This window comes from Lepisosteus oculatus, chromosome 20 (genome assembly GCF_040954835.1).
Source record: "Lepisosteus oculatus isolate fLepOcu1 chromosome 20, fLepOcu1.hap2, whole genome shotgun sequence".
Taxonomy (NCBI): Eukaryota; Metazoa; Chordata; class Actinopteri; order Semionotiformes; family Lepisosteidae; genus Lepisosteus; species Lepisosteus oculatus.
Genome location: NC_090715.1, coordinates 15,948,161 through 15,970,495, shown reverse-complemented (window position 1 = coordinate 15,970,495; position 22,335 = coordinate 15,948,161). Strand labels below are relative to the sequence as shown.

General features: G+C 37.4%; 1 protein-coding gene across 4 annotated transcripts in view; it reads right to left on the bottom strand.

Moving 5' to 3' along the window:
* The window catches only part of cep89 (centrosomal protein 89), an 84,493-nt gene that overhangs the window by 43,756 nt on the left and 18,402 nt on the right, over positions 1–22,335 (bottom strand). For all 4 annotated transcript variants that reach the window (XM_015368241.2, XM_015368244.2, XM_069181169.1 and 1 more), the window contains 8 exons: positions 17,666–17,716; positions 16,833–16,916; positions 16,309–16,412; positions 12,563–12,678; positions 12,107–12,287; positions 10,994–11,161; positions 9,574–9,715; positions 4,529–4,618 (listed from right to left, as the gene is read on the bottom strand). In XM_015368241.2, the coding sequence (XP_015223727.2) occupies positions 4,529–4,618; positions 9,574–9,715; positions 10,994–11,161; positions 12,107–12,287; positions 12,563–12,678; positions 16,309–16,412; positions 16,833–16,916; positions 17,666–17,716 (936 nt within the window). The remainder of the gene's footprint in view (positions 1–4,528; positions 4,619–9,573; positions 9,716–10,993; positions 11,162–12,106; positions 12,288–12,562; positions 12,679–16,308; positions 16,413–16,832; positions 16,917–17,665; positions 17,717–22,335) is intronic.

The window sequence follows — 22,335 nt, the reverse complement described above, 5'->3', positions numbered from 1 at the left end:
GTATTATTAAAAAGGAGGCTTTAGGTGTTTCCACATTAGGACGAAAGACATAAGAAATATGTACAATCCAGGTAATTCAATTGTATTAAAAAAAGGCAAACTTGTTCTGAAAATTGTGGAACTGCTTCTAGAAAATGGTTTCATTGATATTTCATTGAGGTGATATCACATTCCTTTGAAGATTAATATTAATAGGTAATATGTTTTTAGCTCATTGTGAATTTATTCACATTTAGCGCTAGCTTCAGCATAAAGATTTACTGCTTGCAACATTGCGATTCTACGATCATTTCTGAATGTTCACACCAGAGGAGTTCATAAAACACATCTGAAGACTGCAGGGATCCTTTTGGGACACAGTAGTGTGTTTGCACAAAACAGCCTCCAGCCATTTTCCATTGTAGTGCTACGTGTGGGGAACAAGTATTATGAAGGGGAACTAAACCACTGGATGAATTCATCAAGAGGGTATAAATTATAAGCACCACAGAACCTCAATAAGCACATCCATATATCCACAGCTGGCGTTGCTGAATCATGTCCAACATGTTGTATAACATCAACCACACAATCGAAACCTAACCTAAACAGATTTTAGAGATGTGATTCTATGGAGATTTAAATACAATTGTGGTTTCTGACTGCAATTACCTCACTGTATTTACTGAATGACTGTAGCTTATTTCAGTTATGATTAATTCCTTACTAACTAATTACCAAGAACATTTTTATAATTTAAATTAACCAGGCTTTGTGAAAAAATCACTTAGTCAGGAAGCTTTAATCATGTTTAACAGAAGTAATTGGATTTGTATCATCATTTGCTTTTGGAGTAGGCTCAGGTAACTCGATTCTCCTACTGCATCACAGCTGAAACCAGGCCTTAGAGCTACCAACTTAAACAAAAGCCTAAAAAAACTTAAATAATCTTAAACAATCAAACATTTTTGCAAGTGTCAGTTTAAGGAGACTGAGAAGTGTTTGATTATGAGGTGAGGGGCATGGTGGCGCAGTGGTTAGGCATTGCATTTACTATACAGAAGAAAGAGAGCTCACTAGCAAGCTTCAGTCATTGCAGCAGTGTTTTTTAAAAATGTGAAACTGAATTAAATATGGGCCTGTTCTGCCCCAGTAGTTGTGTGATAAAATCTGATTTTAAAACAACATTAACTGAAAGCCATGCAGAGACATACAAAAAGATCAATTAATAATAAATCATTTAAAGACCCGTATGCACAAATCAATTTGTTCTTTCGTACTTTTATACAGCTGTCTTTTTCCATGGAGATACACTTAATAGGCTGCATCTCAACACGAGCCAAGATGAAGGTCACTCTTCACTAAAGCTAGGGCACATTTGCTGTAAGAGCTTCAGATTTAATTATGTTAAGTTTAATTTTTGATGCTAATCTTTCCAGAGATTTCTTGATTATATTATCAGAACATATACTGTAGCACCCGCAGTGCCCATCAAGCCAATTCTTTAAAAAAATGAAACAGATCAAGAAGACATCAGAAGCACTATGCAGTATTTTTAATCTAGTCTTCATATCTCCTGTTGTATTAAATCAACAAGCGAAAATTTCCAACAGCTAATTAAATGAAATGAATGAGAATAACATGCTGCACTCAAATCGTTTGTAACTGGGTATTAATCCCTAAATCTTACAATGACATTTTTTTCATATTGTATACTGGAGCATCACAGAAGGCCATCACAGGTCAAATGTTCAAGATGCACTGTGTGAAGGGCTATGGCTGCAATCTGGCCAGTAAGCCAGTGGCTGGTTTGTCTAAATCTGCCCACAGACTGCGCCTTTCAGCAGCTGCAGTCGGGCAGGCTGTTGAATGCTGGCAGTCCCTAGGAACAATGTTTTTCAACAGCATTTCTGTCATGATCCGGAAAGGTGCAGACACTCGGAATTCGTGATATATTCCAGAATTCGAAGAACCCTAGACTTGTGAATTTAGTATGAAAACTAAAACATGACAATTTACATAAACAGCTTGTATAATGAGATTGCACTGTAAAACCAATTTCCCCCAAATATTTTCTCACATTTCAACATACTGTAAACAAATCATTAGTGTAAATTACACAGATGTCTGGCCTGCAGCACAGCGTGACTAAATTGTGCCAAACCTCCTTATGTGAACCTGTAGAAACCAAGAGATTCGAGCCTGAGGTGTCCATTCGCCCAGCCAAGCTTTATTGTATTCATACAAGGAACCACAATAAGGACTGTTGTTATAGTAGTTCAAAGGGGTGTTAATATACACTTTTCTCTACACCCCCCCCCCTCCCCTTCTGTCTTTGAGGTACTTTCTCAAGAAACTCAAGGACTCAGAGAGCAATTAAAACATTCCTTCCTTATCAGGGAGTTTGGTACAGAAGGTGGGAGTTTAGTACAGAGAGGGAGAAGCATCTGTGCTCAAGCAAGCGTGAAGGTTAGAGTTTAGCATCTGAATTCAGCATGATTTCACAGCTCCTTCCACTATATAGGTAGAGATCCTGCTAGCGGACTCCATCAAACCTGATGAATATTAAACTATTAGAGCACTTGAAAGGGACACTGAATAGTGGAGGTTGTTAGTTTAGGTGATGCATTTATCCAAGATGATTAACACTTAAGGGTGGTATAGGTGGGAATTAACACTGCTGTCTTACAGCTCTTGGGCTCTGGGTTAGCTCCCCTGTGTGGGGTTTGTTATGTATGTGCTCTCTGCATGTCCATGTGCGTGATCTCCGGTTGTTTCCACATACAGTCCAAACACATTCTGCTGTTTCTGAATTCCCCCCTATATGCGTGCGTGAACAAATGTGTGCTCTGCACTGGGATGGTATCCCATCCAGGATGTAGATCTGGCCCCTGCAGCTTGCCGTGAGCTCTTAGGACACAGCCATGACTGACAATGGATGGATGGCCTCACGCAATGTTTATATACAACAATGGAATATCACAAACTCGCAGATAACTGTAAAAGATAACTGTAAACCATTGCATTGCATCCATTAATCAGAAGTGTCCAGGTCAAGAATGCAAGAGTTCAGTCTCTTCATTTGTTCTCTTTGTTTTATTCAAAAACTTCCATTAAGAAACCTACCATTCTCTAACAGAGGAATTTGTACGGCTTAATCACTGTTGTTGTTTTTCCAAAAATACTGAAAACGTTTAAACTGTAAATATGAAACTGACTCACAATAAATGGTGGCCTATGCTTTCTTAATAATAATAAGAAAGCATTAATAATAATATATTATTATTATTAATGGGTTCATCTCGTTCCAGACTGTCAGCTCCGTGTCAGTTTAACAGATAAGACTATCATTTCAATTGTAGTTAAGACAATAGTGTCAAGTGAGTCAGCCAGTTTCCTGCATGTGAATCTGGATTACCAAACAAGGATTAGCTTTATCACACCAAAATCTGATTTTCTGACTTATCAGAGTAAAAATACTTGAACATTATCCCAAAGCCTATTTTTCAGTTAACAATATAGAGAAGTGGACAGAATTTGCAGTAAAGAGCAAATACAAAAAATAAATGTTATATTTCTGGTGCCCTTGACACTTCCGTTCAACACCCTATTCTCGACCTGTTCCAGCCACCACTGGCATGTTATGATAACAGAAGGATGCTTTTTAGATGTTTGTGGGACAGAAGTAGTTTTTTTTTAAATGGAGAAAGTCAAGACAGACAGTAAGACAGTAAAAGTGTGCATCAGACAAAATACCAGATTAAGAATGCAAACCCTGGTGATAATTAAGGTGACACATTAAGATAAGTAAATAATACATATGTTCCATTAAAGATTAATTTACTATAAACATAGGTTCTGCAGAAAGATAATAAAGCATCTACAGACACACTGTTCACATTAACCCAAACCATAACCTAAACCTCCCTCAATTTACAGTAATTATTCAAGACCCAGAATGATTCCTGAACTATTTTAATTATCCTCATGCATGCAAAAAGGGAATTGGCATGTCGTAAGACAGCAGAGCTTTAGAAAACAACTTTTTAGCACAAACCTAAATCTGCTTAAGTAGAACAAACTAATTACTCAACAATAATGCAATTTCTTCACAGACACATCAAAGAAATAGTATTGGACAGTGCTTTGACAGCTTTCTTCCCACAAAGCTCAGACAGCTACAAATGTGCAGACTGTTCCTAGAAAATGTTGACTTTCTCTTTATTGTAAAATGTACTTGATTCAATTACTTTGAACTGCCAACCAAAGTAGTTTTCCTGGACTGGGATTGTTGCCTGTACACCTTGGCATCACCTCTGGTTAATCACAAAATAATGTCTCCCCAGCTGACATCACATACTCGCGATCAATATCAGGTAAACTCTGTCAGGCAGCTATTGTCTCCAGAGCTTCTTAAATTAGGTTATTTATCATATCAGCTGCAAATATCTCCCAGGCTACTTAATTAATGTCAGGACATTACAAAGTCATCAGCAGATTTGAATCAAGCTGGACTGCAGCTTACTACTGGTCTGTGAAGCAGACTTACCCTGACTTTTTCTTGCATCTTTCCCAGTCGAACTGTGCCCTCTATAATCCGGTTCAACACGCCATTCTTGTCCTGCTCCAGAGTGGATGCCTGTGATAGAAAGGGCAGAGGAAGGGTTACGGACCTGGGAGTTGAAGGTAAAGTGGAAAAAGAAATGAAAAGACAAAGGGTTAACAGGGTAAACATCATCCTTCTTCACACCTGCTGATATCACATGACATGGCTCCCTAGATGGTGCTCACTAAAGTATATTATTATGGTTCTCCCATCTATTTTCTAACTGCATTATCCAGTGCCGGGTCTCAGGGGAGCCAGAACAATAGCCACAAGGCCAGATACAGCCTGGATGGGACACCAGGGCCCGTTTTCCCAGAAGCCAATTAACCCTTAAATCTCTTTGATCTTTTGAAGCGCTTTTGGTATCAATTTCTGGTAGTGTCTCAGATCTCAGATTTGTAAATCTCTGTATATAGTAGTGTAAATAGTACATGTAGTGCATTTGTTTAAATTATTGTAATAAATATGTCTGTCCTGTTAAGCTTACCATTTAATAAATACTTAATTACCAAAGTTTACGAGAGAAGTAATGAACATGTGCTGTACTGTAAATAACACTTGGTATTTTTCTACTCTAAGGGTGGCAATTATACAATTTTATGCAGATTTTTAATGTAAGCAATTTTATTAATTGAATTTGACTTGAGTCTGTGGTCAGGGTAAGCTACAGTACATTTTATTAACTGTTTCACACTTGTTTTGATCTTGTGTTCCCATTTCTACAGCAGCTGTCACGACTTAGTTATGCCACAATATATTTTTCTGGTTTTAAATTACTGCCATTAGATCTAAAATTTTAACCATGGAAACAGTGGCTATTTCACTTAGGTTCAGTGATAACCTTTCTTCTGTTCACACTCTGCTTTGTAATTTTCAGAAAGCAGAAGCTAGAAGTTCAAAGAGACAAATGTGCTTTTTCACTGTTCCTTGAATACTGATGTGAAGACTGCAGCCATTAAGCAGGCCCTTTGGACCAGATACCTAGACACTATCAGCAGACCAAACAGGCCCATTTCCAGCAGCTAAAAGAAAGAATCAGGTGATGCAGGCAATGAGAACACTAAAGAATTGAAAATAATTATTTCATTTTTCCAGCTATTTCCTCAGTGTCTTCACTGATATAAGGTAAGCCCTTCCGAGTTAAATAATACAAAACAGGATTATACCTTGATTCAACCACCTCCCTAATAAAGTAAATTAAATTAAGTAATTGATTGATTATCTCGTTTTACCAAAGTCCTCAAAAACGAATGGAATGTGAAATTCCAGCATTTTGGCTATCCCTCTGACATATGAAACTAAAGAAAAGCAAGATGATATCAAATCTTACACACCTCACTGACTTGAAGGTAAAAAAAAATCAAAGGGAAACATGTAACTTGTGCCTGTATTTTAGTTTTTAGATTTTCATTTTACTCGCCAGCAAAGAGCCCTGACATGACATTAATGGACTAAACCATCACCTGGGAGCAATGAAAGAACAAGTAATAGGTTTATTCCATGCTGAAAAAAAGAAGAAAGAGAACACAACGTTTCGGCCGTGGAGCCTTCTTCAGGTGTGAGAGAGACAGGGCAGTAGGCAAAGGTAAAGTAGCGGGAGAACAAAGGTTGGGAGGGAGGAGGAGTGAGAGGCGGGAGCAGGGGACAGAAAGAGAGGCCAATCAAGAGGTGTGAAGTCAGAATGGGTGCAGAGAGGTGTGAAATGAAACTTCCAATGAATGGAGAAAATTTAAAAGAACAGTAGTCTGTCGTTAAGGGAAGGGAGAATGTGTGATCCTAGCTGCAGAATAATTTTGGTTTCGGTGGTCTTTCTGATGTATGAGTTCGGAAAACCGTCTTTGAGAACACAGATGGAGAGATTAGAGTGGTCAGAATAATACATATTCATTTTAAGGCTGCCCATCATCAACAAAGCGCTGCACGAGGCACGTCCTTGAGAAACATATACCCCAAAACTTCAATTTTGTAGCACCCCCCCCCCCACATTAGAAGATCTGGATCATTTCTGAGAAACCTACCCTGAGCACTGATCCTAGAAAGACCATGAAAACAGCCATCACTGTATTAGGATAAAGTTCTTTTAAGTCTAAGTCTTCTAATGAAGACCAATCAGTAAATCCTGCTCAGGACCTGAGGTCTGTAGGAGGGTGTCTACTCCTGCTGCTCTAAAGTATCTCTTTTGTCATCATGCTCCACAGCAGGAAGAGGATTTACTGCTGGGAGGTACAGAGCCAAATTACCCAGTCACAATGGGAATCACAATGGGAAACTTAAATTAATTCTTATTTTTCTTTGTTCTCAGGCAGCTGAAACAAAATCAGGATATTACTGAGACAAGTAATGAATGTCAATAAAAAGAATGACATGATTTGTCATGAACTAATAAGTTTCATGTACACTTGCCAAACTAATCTTTTCTTTTTTTTAAGTTTTTCAAATATTTCATTCACAGTTAAAATCCTCAGACTCATACTTTGAACTTAACCTTAACCTGTTTAGCGTTTTCCTCTTCAAACGTTAATAAAATGTTCAGGTTTTATCAAATATAAACATCATGTATATATAGAATATACTAGCATATAATATAATGTATTAGGCCAAGTTCTAACTAAAATGGAAAGATGAATTTTTAGGGGGTATTTGTGACACACAACCTAAATGGAGTTTAAAGGTAACAGTCCAAAGCCTTCTGCATCTTGCATTAATATGTGAACATCTGATACTGCAGATCAGACCCGTCTCTCTTAGATCACCCACAAGCTACCACATTCAGTTCATCAGACACACTTCTTCCTCACAAGCAGGCACAGATTCTACATTTACTAAAACAGGACATTTAAGAAATCTAGATAACTAGTAGAGTTACCGTATAAATCAAGAACGCCTTCCAATCTACAAATCCTCCAGTAATACGTTATCAAGAAAAACGGGTCTTGTCTTGAGGCTTGTAAAAGAGAAGCTTCTACATAAAACAATGACTAGCAGCCTGTATTCGATGCTGTGAGCAGTTTTCTAAAGACCTAAAAGAACATTTTCCAATGTTTCTGTAATAAGCAATCTCGTGAAAATTATATAGCTGTGACTCACACAGCCAGAAGGCTTTAAAAATGACAATTGCAGTAAATGTGCTAGAAAAGGCAATAAAAAGCTATGGAAAGGAGGCGAAATGGCGATATTATGAAAGGTGTATAGAAAATGCCTTCCCACTTTAAATGTTTAATTGCGTTACCTCTTGAACCTTCAATTACGGTAATTGCTGATTGAGTTAAATTCTGATTAAATGTGAAGCTGAAAAAAGCTTACAGACTATACTTTCACAGTATTATAAACTGCAAGGAAGCTGTATGCAATTTCTATTCAATAAACTTAAGTTTATTGTTTCTGCAGTTTTTCACGGAACACTACATCTAACCTGAGAAATTTAAAACAATTAAGTCAGGATCTTGCTTAGAAACAAAAACTGAGTAGGAGTCGTGTCCATGTTGAAAAAGCATTTAGTTGAATATCTTTCAATGTCCAAATGCAAAAGCATATGAGTACAAAGTCATCACTGATTGTACTGCCACTCCCTTTCATAATGACACCCTCACATATCACCCATGTTTTTTTTCTCTTGAATAGTTCTGCACCAATGTACAGGCATCTGTTTTCATGCTGCCTGCTTTATGATAGCAAAGCAACCAAGCAAAGCAAATCATTTCAAGTGTTAAAATAATCTAATCTTCACCCTTCCCAATTTGTTTCAGGAAAAAAAAAGCTTCTGATGCGAAATGATCATATTTTTCTTTCATTGATTTTTCTTTGGCATAAGATACGAGTATTTTTTCATAAAGTCCAGGTGTTATGGCTGCACAACAACAAATGCCAGACCCTTTAAAGACTTTTTTATAAAGGGTTGCAACTAGTGTGCTCTGTCAACTAATATGATTTCCTTCACAGGCTAAAGAAGATTAATGTTACTTTTAATGTAACAAATAACAATGAAAGCTCTTACTTTCTTCCATTATGTTTTCACTCAAAATAAGAGCCACCACAAATGTGTTGCAAGCAAAATGTGTCAGAAAAACTGATGAAATGCCACTGGATGCATTGCTGGGGAACATAAATTGGGATCTATCTGCCTCATCAATTGAGATCTTACCAGCCATATATTAGATTAACTTTTCTATCAAAAACCAGAAAACAAACACAAAAGTAAATAAAATTGGGCTTGGAGAAGCAAATAAATAATTCCCATGTTTGTTTGCCTCTGTCAAAGCTTTTCTTTTCACAGTCAAAACTGATGAGCTTACTTGGTTCTTGTTTTTGTGTGTGACATATCAGAATGATCTAAAATCTATTTGATTGTAGAATGTCCTGTGGCTCTCATCACAGTTGATGAAGCCTGATGGGTTTCCAATGTTGGAACTATCCTTCACTTACAGTGTGTGATTAGTACAGGGTAGGTGCCTGGATATATTGCAAGAGAGGGATAACATAATTTGATAACGGGCACTTGTGCAAAATCCAGGGAATTCCCCTCACTCATTTTCTTTTTTTTTTGGGGGGGGAGCTGGGGGCATGGCCAAAAGGGGGATTAATTCTTCATTTCGGGAGGGGTAAAGGGTATTCCCACAAACCTTTTCCTTTTTAAAGGGAGGAGATCCATCTAGTTATCTTAAACCCCCAGCAAACTGTCAGATGCTCAAACTGGGACAAGGTCCCTTAAAGCTTCCCATAGCACAGAGCTCTCCTAGTACCACAGCGTATCATGGCAGTTCTAGGATATAACACCACAATGTACAGTATATGGATTTCCAAATTTGCAAGAAATTTCCAATTTAAACAAACCAATAATAATGAGAGAATTAATTAATGAGAAGCCCATGGAAAGCAAAAAAATTCGGCACAGTGTGTGGGTGGTCAGTGAAATTGCCTTTTCTGCCACTTTGCTCCACCTTGCCTGTGCACTGTGGATGTGCGCATTGGGAGAGGTGTGTGTAAAGTACCATGTGCATGAGCTGGTCTCTCTCCTGCGTGGTTCGCTCCGCTAGGGAGATGATGCTGGCCAGGTATTGGTTTGCTGCCAGCTCTCTGTCCATGGCCTCCTCGACCTGCTGCTTCAACAACCTGATCTTCTTCTGTGCTTTCCTGAAGAAGAAGGAGACAAGATCTTTGGAAATCTGAAGTTGGTCTCTGCCAGGTATATCAGTCTTTTAAGAGTCTGCTGAGGATTCAGGATTACAGAGGATCGGTTCACAGGGACTGGACCCAAGAAGAATGTGTACTATTATGCCTAGTGGAAGCAGAAGTATGTTTTAAAGGGGAGTTCCAATTTCTCAGACTGGTTATTACACCTCAGGAACAAAATAATCACAAAATTTTACAAATTCTGAATTAAGCACAAAATCATTGACTCTGTTAAGGTACTGTACGGTCGCCAAGTGGTTGCAAATTGCTGGTCTTGTCATGACCATGACCATGATTTTACATTGATGTTTTACTTTCACTGCGGTTTGAAATGCACTCATCAATGCCGATTCTTTCTTAACCCCCGAAATATTAAAATACCGTTGCAGTTCCTCTTTAAGCACACATAGCTACTGAAGATTAAAGATGTAGGAAAAAACATCATTTGTTCATCAAACAGTCCTTCACAAAAAATTAATTTGCTCAAATCAAGTATGTGATGCTCTGGAGATTTACCTTCTGTTCATGTCTCCCGGTTGGACACAGTTGAATGCTTTGGTAGATGGGTAATTAAAATAGTACTGTATATCTGGTCTTATTAATCCATCCATTTTCTTACTGCTTCTTTAAATTCAGGGTTGTGGGGGAGCTGGAGCCTACCCCAGCAACCAATGGGCACAAGGTGGAATATACCCTGGACAGGACACCAGTACATCAAGGGCAGACAGACAATAACACACACTCACTCACCCGTGCCAATTGTCCAAGCAGCCAATTAACCCGCCAGCATTTGCAGTGTGGGGTGAAACAGGATCACCCAGGGGAAACCCACATGAACATGGGAAGAACATGCAAACCCCACAAAGAAACCCCCCCAGGTCCGGAACTGCACCCAGGGAAGAACTGAACCACTACCTGAACACCACGAACTGAGCGTGTCTAGATTGTGTGAGGCACTACCATACATTCCACAATGTAGACATGTCTGGGGAAAAAGAAGGAAACGGGAACGCCCAGAAATAACCCATGTAAATATGGGAGAATATGCAAACTCCACATAATAGACACCCATCTGAAACTGAACCCCAAAAGCTGTGAGGCAGTCATGCTAATAGCCAAACCCCATGCCTCATAAGAGCCTTATAAATTTAAAATTCTGTTCCCATATTTTTCACAGTTACATCTTTTGTATCAAACATAACATGTTACAAAACAGTACTTGTAAGGGTTGGTAAGTACCTGTTGGATTTCTGTGATATTTCAAGCTCTGCCTCTAAGGTCTTTTTTTCAGCACTAAGGCTCTTATTTTCCAAAAGCAAGGTTTTCTTCTCTGCTTGGAGGGACGCAATTGGACCCATCAGCTCTTCAATTTCGGCCTTCTTCTTCTCTTCCTCTTGTTGTAATTGTCTTAAACAAGATGTAAAAAATGCCACAGTTTAATCACTGTAATTTTGATGTCTTGAAACATTATCTGTGTCTGGACAATGGATTGTAAACCATAATAACAATTATATTGCAATATCAAAACACTATGAATAGCTCAGAAAATCACACAAATCCTTCCATGTGACCTATAATGTTGTGTTTTAGAAGTGGGAATGATATAAGTGAGAAATCAGTACCATGATAGCATGATGCCCTATCTATATTAAAGGATTTCATGGGATATACAAAAATAAGCTTTCTGGATCAACTGATTATAGATAGCTTGTCAGCTTACTGAAGTGAAGCTTGATTTAAGTGACTCCCACTGTCCACAGGTAAATGTCAGTGAAGCAGATTCTCAAAGTGTCAAAATTATAGTTGGAAAGATAGAATCTTATCGTAGAACAAAAATGAAAAGGCTTATTATAGGCTTTTTAAAATTATCTGCAAAAATGCAGCCATTAGAGGTTTGAAACCATAAATCTATATATAATGTTCACCCTACACTGTGAGATGACATTATCTTCTATGAGTTAGTATTTACAGTCCATTGAATCTTTCAAAATGTCTTCTAATACAGTGTTCTGTGAGCAGAAAATCTTAAAATGAGAAATTGGTTGTAAGCTGCTACACTACGTTTTTAAAAATTGCTTGATTTTAAAATCAACAATGATGAAATTTCTCATTTCTTAAGAAAAAATGAGATGACATTACAAAAAAATATTACCGTACCAAATATAACAGATTAAAAACAAAAGCCCGTCTTTCAGGAATAACTGATTTCATTAATACGGATATATCATGAACAGATATCTTCAGATACATTAAATGTTGAACAGATATATAGTAAACCTGGGGAAAAAGCAATAAATTAGACTCCATATTAACCAAAAGCATTCATGATCTCTAGGGGACAGAAAACTGTACTTTTTGAGTTTGTTAATGGCGATGGAGTGCTCCTCCCAGCTCACTGCAGTGTCCAGGTTGCTGCGGGCTTCCCTGTGTTGGGCCTGCAATGCTTGGAGCTGCTTGTCTGACTTGGACAGCTCCTCCTGCAGCCTCTGCTTCTCTGACTCCAACAGCATTAGCTCTTTGGTAAGTCTGGAGACTGCGGAGACAGAGCAAGTCATTTCAACAGTATGGTCTTTATACTGCATGCTTGCCACCTCCTTAGCAGTAAATTGTTGACTTCCAGAATTGAGAGCACAAGAGCAAAAAAAACAACTCATTTTTTGGACCCAATTTCTTTGCGTTTACAGTGCTCACACAAAGCAAATCTGTGGCTTATTTGACAGTGCAGCAATTTATTTACCTTAAAATGTAAATTGATATAATTAAAATGGAGATCACTGCAGTGAAAAAGAGAAAAAACAGCAATCATGCCTTCGTTAATGTGGAGATTGTGGGTTTCCTTGGCTTTAGCCTGCTGTATGTCAAGCTGTTCCATCAGCACTTGATTTTCCTCCAGTACCAATTTTGCCTGATCTTGCAGCTGATGCCTGAAATACATAAACAGCAATAACAGGGGGTGCTACTGTACTTGCACAAGCACAGGAACAGCAGAAAAAGATCTGGAGCAGGAGATAACACTCTCGTCTTGTTTGGTTGTCCTTGAGCTTCATGATTCTGTGCTATGCATGTATTTCACAATCAATCAATGATAAAGGGAAAGTTTAAAGAAGCTTCACATCATGAGTAATAACATTTCATCCTCCATATCCTGATGAGTATAGTTGTTGAGTGTGATTATGTGAGATTTCTGCTCACATGGCAACTGTATTGATTAGAAAAGAATAAAAACCTTCTAAGATATCTTCTTTAAGGATCAGTCCTTGAGACCCACAACGAATATTGGGTTCAGTAAGTTTCCCATGACTTCATTCATGTAAATTGTTAGTTCAACTGAATCTGTTCAAGGTTGTGTTCATCTTGTGATGCCATGAGGGGCGTAATCCTCGAAGGAGGGTACTTTCCCCGAAGTGTCATCCAGTTTACCAATAGGTTTGCATGTACCAAGATTGCCGTGAGAGATTGCCAGCACTCACAATGGCATTGGCCTTGGAGGGATTAGCTGTATGCCCTGTTACAGCCTGTATAAATCAACTACTCAGCTGGTAGAAAGCGTATCTGCTATCTAGGGAAGAAATGCAGGGTGAGAAAAGACTGCTGAACCAAGGATACAAAGGGATTGCTCCTTTATCTGTGCAGACCAAAGACTGGAGGGGGAAGCTGAATTGTGGAGCGAACATTGCTAAGGCCAAGGGCTGCGAGTATGGAACAGCCATTCTTTTTCTATTTTTCTTCCAAAATGGCTTTTTCGGAATATTAAAGAAGACAACTAAACACACCAGTAGCACAGTAGCTGTCCAGTGTTTAGTTAGGGAAACAAAGCCAGTTAGGAGCGCAAATAAGAGGCAGGTTAATTTTATTTCTTGTTTATAAATAAACACTTTCAGATTGTCAGCCTTTCTCTGGGTGTGGCTGTGTGCAGAATCATCTATTTTTCAGGCCATGTGATGATTGTGCCTCCTGCAGCATCACAAGCTAATGAATTCGAAGACTTCTTTAGAACTAGAATGCATAGTGGGGTGTAGTAAAAAAACATTAGAATTATTTTTAAAATTGGACTAATTAAATAACCATTAACTTAAATGGAACAAAATTAAAAAACACAATGTTGCTTGTTCAGGAAATGAGTGTGTAGCTTCTACTCCAAGGTAACTGTGAGAAAGGTGGCTTACACAAAGCAAATTAGCACTGCTCAATACTCCGAGGTCCACTGGAGAAATACTGTACACTTCAAAATGTGCCTTACTTACATACTTCCCCACAACACATCCTCATTCTCATCCAAATCCTCAGCACTGAGGAATCTTGGTGGAAAACTGTCTTTGTAAAAATAGATGTAACTTAAAACATTACCTAAGCCAAAAACAGATTTAAAGATATGGAAAGATATGGAAAAAGAAAGAAATTAAATAAAAATGAACTATCCAATCTGAATAGATATTAGAGCCATCTGAGCAGTAAGCAGCACCCAAGCTACTTCAAATCGTGTGCCTCCACTGAGCAACATCAAATTCAATATGTACAAAAAAGATAAGGCAGAAGCAAAAACAGCTTCTAAAAGGTTCAGCGTGAGCATTAAGATGGATTTAGATGGCAATCAGTCAGCCTTTAATCAAGAGTAAGGACATTCAATTTGGAGGAAAAGTAGTGAATTATGCAATATATAGTAATTGTAATGCATGTTAACCATTTTTTTCTTCCCAAAGCTTAATTCATTCACTGCCTATTTAGCAATTGAAATTACTGAATTACCGTGATAATGCATTTTTACAAATATAATTTTATTTTAATTTTTATTATTTCCCATGATAATTTTTAAGTTCTAGTGTTTTTAGCAAGTCAAAAGGAATGTTGAAAACAAATCCTGAAGCATAAGGAACAAACTGAAGTGGAATAGTTCATTTTGCACTAAGATTTCCTGTGGACATTTTCTTACCAATATGCTGAGATTTATGGGCTTCACTTTGGTCACATTCGTAACAGACAATGCATAAAAATGTAGTACATGAGTGCCGTTATAAAAATGAATGATTTTTTTCCCCATTATGGAGAGTTACAAGTTCCACAGCAGGTTTTACATTTGCATGGGTTTGGGCCACAGCAACAGAAATCTAATTCTCAGAAGAAGTAAACAGAAATCAGAAAAGGCTATGAATGATGATGACATCTCTAAACATTTGCAACTACAGCTGTTCCTTTTGGCATAGTGACTTTAATAAGAATGGAAATAGAAAAATTAATTAAACAGCCTAAACGTAGTTTGGCTTCTTGAATTTGAATAAAATATTTCAAAAGGATTAAGACTGGGAAAATGAGGAAGACAGTGCTATATTTACAGATATTCCTAGCTAGAAGTTATTTTGCTATGGTTGATATGGTAAGGCAAGGGCAGAACAAGTGGGTTCTTTCAGAAATTAATGCAAAGAGTGTAGTACACACCTACAATCACTTCCATTGACAGTGTAAATTACACTGTAATTAAAAGGGGCATACAGAATACAGTTAAGAAATATTAAATGCTATGTAAATCAAAGTAAGTTCAATCAGTTATTATAATATTTTAATGAAATTGTTGCTACTGTATATTATTAAATTAGTTCAAATTTCACTTTCTGAACACATACTGATTACCTTAACTGAACACAACACTTAAAGAAACATTGCTTTTTGATATGTGTCTAAGCATTATAATAAACATTTTTGCAGGCACTGGTCCAACAGAATAGAACACATAAAAATGTTGTAATGTCTGTTCCCTGCAATTCCAAAGCATTTTGGGTACCGTTGTACAGACGACATATCACAGTATTCAGATAACAACTAGTAACACTAGAAGATAAGATAAGATCAGTTTATTGGCCATATACAATTTTCTTGTATCAGGAATTTGTTTTTTCGCAGACTCCAACTTACTCTCCATGAGACACACAGACAAGGAGAGAAGCTTGGGGTCAGAGCGCAGGGTCAGCCATTTATATGGCGCCCCTGTAGCAGTTGGGGTTAAGGGCCTTGCTCAGGGGCCCAATGGAGTAGGATTGCTCTGCTGGCCGTGGGATACGAACCGGCAACCTTCCAGCCACAGGCGCAGATCCTGAACCACAGAGCCACCGCTCCATCCTGTATACAACATACTATAACTATATACTAGGTTACTTGAAAAGGCAGGTACTAATAAGTATGTAATAATATCAGGAAGGGTATTACATATTGTAAGCATGACTAGGCTTGATATTCCAAGCTAGCTGAACTATTTGACTTTAGTTTCCTTATAAACTTTAGTGCCTAAATAGTATAGTAAAAAATGATCAAGATCTGTAATGTATATCACATTTTCTTAGGACCAACTAGTGTGCCCTAAAGCCCACCATTGGATCCAGTGGGACCTAGAGATCTTGCAAAGCCTTAAAATGTGATGGAGGAAAATGATACTAAAAGTCAGAGTTCAATCCTGAATCCTTTCTTACATGAGCACTTTTACTGGACAGATTGTTGAAAGCTGTTGCGTCCATCACCCTTGCACTTACACTGCACGCTGTCTTGGGCCGAGACAAAGCACTCACCACTCGCGCCGGCCGACTGGGCCACTCCTCTCAAGCTGCTGGTGGAGCTCCTCATTCTCTCTCACCACCTCTCCCACACGTGTGCTGAAGGTCTTCAGCTCCTCCTGGTTGACCAAAACAGACCCGGGCAAAGCTTTTTTAGGCTATTGGTTCTGTAACGGGTTCTAGACTACGGGTCTCATGCATCAGCTGCCACCCATAATGATGAACAACAGAAAACAAAGGCAGCATGTTCTTGACTACAGTTATTAATCATGAAATGTTAACTGAAGTCTAGAAGCCTCACTAAAACTAAAAATAGCTCAACATTTTTAAACAGCAGGGCATAACAGATGCTTCTCAACCTTCAGTACCTACAGACATTTATTTGATAACTTTATAGGTACATAGTTAGATACACATGCAGATTTTGCTTTTACTACTGTTTTAAAATATGGGAAGCTCAAATTATTTAATTTAGTATTTAGGAATAATACAATCATGAGAATTAAAAGGGTTTTTCGTTCTCATGAAATAACACTTACCTCACAAACACGCAGGAGCTCGTCTTTCTCACTCAGACGGTCTTCGTATGCCAAAAGTAAAGGAGATAAATATTTCATGTCCAGCTAAAAAAAAATGTTCAAATAAAGATGTGATATTTTTCCAAAGATATTTCATATTAAAGAATAGCTGAGTGCACGATCATGTATAACTTTTTTTATGATGATTAGAAACAACAGATATCAACAACTGCAGTTGAATAACATGTATGTTATAACAGTTACTGAAAACTGTATAGGGAGGATTATTTTATTTCACACATTTTTATCTTTATTTGTATTTGTACAGCAGACTCCAATGTGATCTATATACACACAGACTGCCTTGGGCAGTCCAACAATGGTGACAGCAAGGAAACTCAGAATATTCTGTGTATAACTCCATGTCTAATTTACCACTAACTCTCTTTCACTGTCTCAGAGGTGTTTTTTTAGTAAAATTTTATTAATAACATTTGGCAGGGTGTGGGGTTTTCCTGTGATTGATTCTACAGTTATGTTGATATAGTGTTGTGATTTGATTTGATTAAAAAAGATAACTTTACAAGAAATCAAGAGATTATCGATTTTTCCATATACCAATATTTTTTTTCCTTTAGACTATAAATTACTCCTGTCTATATAAATCACACATGTTCTGAACAACTACAACCAAAAAAGAAATTGGAGTATTTCCTATTTTGACAATTGCACCTCTTTTCACCTCTGCAAAATGTAAGAAGCCACAGATAAATGCTGTTGAGAATATTAATTCCTCAGGGTGATGTGTGCTATTTTTTCAACACATATCATATACTTCTGTATTCAGGTCCTACCAGCCAGGGAGGGGGCGGTCCTTTCATTGGCAAGGCATTGATCTTGGGGCACTGGATTTAAAAGAGAAGAACATGGGTTTAGGCAGATTCCAAATGGTGTGTTGTGGCATATCCACTATGAAGTGCAGCATTATCGCAGGCACGTTAATGAGCTTCACATTAGACATGACATTATTCTGAAAGAAAGGTAACCACAGATAATCTTTCTTTTAGTGCCTTCTCTATTTTCAGCCTTAACTCCTTTGACACTGTCTGTCGAGTGTCAGAGTTATGAAAGCAGAAGGAACAAAAAGACCTCCGTGTAAGACTCAGAATCACAGCACGCAGTCATGTTGATTAAAAAATCCTCTTGATCTGTAACTTAAAAAAACGAATAAAACTCGTTCTTTTCCCCCGTTCACACTATTACAACACACAATTCCTAAGAGAAAACCTCCATAAAAAATTCTAATTTCTAAAGGAGTTTTTTTTCCCACCATCCCATAACCTCACACATTTCAATAACAGTTCATTAGTGCTGATGGAAGAGACGTGAATACTGCAATTTCGGTTTCTCCACTGCTCCAGGTTATCCAAAGAGAACCTAAAGTGTCTGTCATTCGGGTAAGCCATTTCAATATTTAGAAATCCACTCCACACACACACGTTTCAAAAACATTTACCATTTACATTTTCATGCAAGAAAGGGTTGTACAAATCAAGAGTTTACTTACGATTAGCATTCTCCAAAATGCTAACAGTAATTACAGTTTAGTGCCTAAAACATTGAAGAATATGCAAAATTACTGAAAGAACATTGTACATTGATTTGGTGCCAGTCACAGTAAAGAATAGCCATTTGTTTTTTCCAAAAAAATTGTTTGTGTATCACTAGCCACAGATGGACCTGCTTGGTCTCTTTCAGCTAACCAACGTACTGGTCAATGTTACCTTCATATTGTTAGTTTTTTTACAGTTTTTGAAAAGTGGAGGAACAAGTCTTTTGATATTATGCTCTATTTAAAAAAGATTTTTCCATCTGTTTTTAACTCTTCATTTAGCACAATAAGTATTGGCCACAGCCCCTTTTCAGGACTTTTGATTTTTCACACAACAGCGAAATCTCTAGCAAAACTAAATTAATGCATGACCCCCTATAAAATAAAATAAATCTGTACAGTGGCAGATTTAATTATCCCAAAGGTATTATCTGAAAACCTTCACAAGAAAACGACACCACTGACACTCTTGATCTCATTAGGATTTGACGGGCTCCTTAAAAGAAGTAAGACGTTTTAAACCAAAGGTGAGGAGACTGCCATCCTCTTTTCCAGCCCTTTAAATACAAATTTGATTTCCAAGGGAAGTGGCCTAGATCAGGGCCACTTAAAAAAACATAAAGATTAAAACATAACCCTCTGGGGACTGCCTTCTGAGGTTTCCTGCCACAAAGAATTAACACGAGGACCAGTGGTTCCGCACTGGAACAATCTTCCTCCTCTCTGGAAATAGTGCAAAGAATGGAGTCACAATTACAGTCCAATAAACCCGACTGGGTTCACAAAGAATGGATGGCTTGATAAAGGAAAGAGAAATCTTCAAATGTAAGACGTCAGCTGTTTGCTGTCAGAATATATTTTCATCTGCTTTTGCCTGCTGTACCGATATAGTTTATATTCTGTGGTTCCAGGTTTATAAAAAGTGAAAGTCACAGGTTTTCCGTAATTTTGCAGTGTCTGTCCAGTGCAATAGTAGTACGTTGTATTCAAGCCGTTTCATTATTAATTTTTATAATGAAAAAAAATAATGTTCTGCTCTGACCAGACTGAAAAATAAGACTAATGCTCTCATAGCTTGCATATTTCATGTTTTTTTTTTCTATGAACATCATGAGTTCTACTTGATTTGTAAAGAAAATTAAAAATATCCCATCTGCGGCAAGTCTGAAGGTCACATCTCTCACGAACTTTCACTACTGATGCCCAGTTTGAATGTCAAATGCTAGGTTTTCAAAGCCTTAGGAAATTATATCTGGTTTCTCTAATAGCTTGAAAACTATTGAATGTGTTTTAGACCCATTGTTTTTTTATATAGCTGATAATATAGCAGGGTTGACTTGAAAGGTTTGTTTGTCTTCAATATACAGTTTCTATCATATACTGGACATTTATCAGTTATATTATAAATGTACTTTCTTTGAACAAAATAAAATATATATACAAATATATAACCTAAAAGTCCTCCTGAATTAAGCTTTCATGAAATAACTTGTAAAAGCAAAAAATGTAGACTTATGGGAAGAACTGTCTGATTTTTGAATGTGTGTTTGTCTCTATCTGTGTGCCCTGTGTCTCTATCCAGGTGTACCCTGTCTGAAGCCCAGTGTTTGCCAGATTAGACTCCCGCTCCTTTGGGATCTCGTATCAGATAATGGTTACAGAATGGATGGATAGACATGCAAACTATAAGTGTCTATTACACATTTGCAGGTTTACACCATAACAAAAAGGTCAAAATTAAGAGAAGTCCTGCTTGACTTCTAGCATCTTAGTGACTCCATAATATCCAGCATGAGACTTGGGGGATCGTAGCTGGTTTGCTGGGTTTAAAAGCTCAATGGTTTATACCAGCCTCCCATGATTCTTATAAGTGCTCAGCATTGCGATCTAAACCATGAGACGCATTCTGCAGCCAGGAAACAAAAGCTGAAAGCCCAATATGCACTTTGCTTTACAGCACACAGACTCTTCTAGAAGTTCTTTCATAGACACAAAGAAATGACTTATGTGGCTCCGGTAGCTCTAAAGCTCACTGTCATGCAATAGCTGACCTCCTTGAGAGAAAAATGAATAAACTGAGAGCTGACAAAGCAGTTTTTATAAATACCAATCCCTCACTGTTTAGGAGAGTAATCTGACAAGAAAGTGATCTAATTGCTCTGATACAACTTTCTTTCAAATTGCCATTTCTGCCTTCCTGAGGAACAGAACTTCTGAACACATCACCTTTTGGAACTGGCTCCACACTAGTAACCCATGTAGCAAAGATGCAAGGCTCACACACACCAAACACGAAACAAAAAGACTTCAGATCAGCCTCAACATGGAAGAAGCCAACGACGGGAACTGCAGTGGAGTCAAGACTGTTCAAATCCACGCCAAGCCTGAAGTAATTGCACTCTTGAGAAAACCCATGATTATTCAGGCAAGTTTACTAGGAGTTAAAACATTGACACTGCAGGGTCTGTAAAATGAATTCTGTGGTGATTAGATGTCAGGTTTCTCTAGTTACGCAATCAACTGGAAATTACCATTTGAATCAAAAGCAGTGATGCGTGTGATTGGAACTAATAAGTAAAAATGGAAAATTGGCTTTATTTATTTGAAGAATTATTTTATGCTTCTGACCTGTTTCTTTCCATTTGTCTAACAGAGTTATGGCTAATGAAAACAGAAATCAGCCAGCTGGTCTTCAGTTTTAAGTGTTAATCACTTCAATCAGTGTTATTCTAACCCCTTTAGGAAATCACAGTGTGAATAAAGATATAAATGTTCAGGACAACTGTAGACCATACCACAAACCTTTTATAAGACAGAAAAAAAATAATTGAGGTAAGGTAATCTAAATATTTTGTACATGTGTGAAACAAAACTTATTTAGATTAGATGTTAAAAACAAACATTTGAAGGAGATAGACCTTATATGTCTATAATTTACCATGAAACATAATGTAAAAAGATTACAATACAGAAAAGCCCACATTTTGAAACTATTTGTTTTTTTATAAGGGCAAACAGATTTTTTGTTAATTTTCAGACTTTTAGATGACATGAAACTCAGAGAGCCTGAAATTTGGAAAGCACGGGATACAGTTTAGAAATGTTTGTAATCACATTAAACATAATCAACAATATCACTGAACTGTGACAATGATAAAAGAACTAAGAAACAGGAATCTAACTGTAGTAATATTAGTTTTAATAAAAAAACTATCTAAAACTGAAAAAAAATATTTGAGGAGAGTTTTTATGTTATTATGGTATTTTATGGAAAAATGTGTGCCCTGGTTAATTTCAGTTTGGATTCACATAGAAAAAAACATCAGCCCCTTTTCTGAAGTTAATGCTGCTTTGAAATTATAATGTGAGCTGAACTATCATCTATAATGCATTAAACACCACTGCAAGATGAAAGCTGAAAGCAGAATTTCATTAAGGTTTTGTCAGTTAATATTTCTTTGCAGCCCCAGCCAGACAACTCAAGAGCACAAAGCCAGGTTGTCTCAGTGCTTGATAACAAGAAAGAAATTAACTTCAAATTCCCCTGCTCCATGGAGTCATTTACTTTCAGTCTTTTACTGTAATTACACTTTACAATCTTACTCCCAAAATCTTCAAGTCATTAGGAAATCTCAGTCTCAGAAATAGATAAAGCGACAGACATCCTTAATTTTGGTATTTTGAATAAGTCATGGCTGTCTGTAAGCTTGTAAAAGGCGGCTACCTTAAAGCAATTATCACGGTATTAAAATGCCAAAACGTAATGTTCCCAATTTCAAGACATTTTAAATGCAAAATAACTTCACCTCTAGTATAGGGACCACTGTTGTGAACTTCATTCTTCAAATTGTAAACCTGAACACTAGTAACCTGTTAATTCTATCCACCCAACCATTTTCTATTACTTCTTCC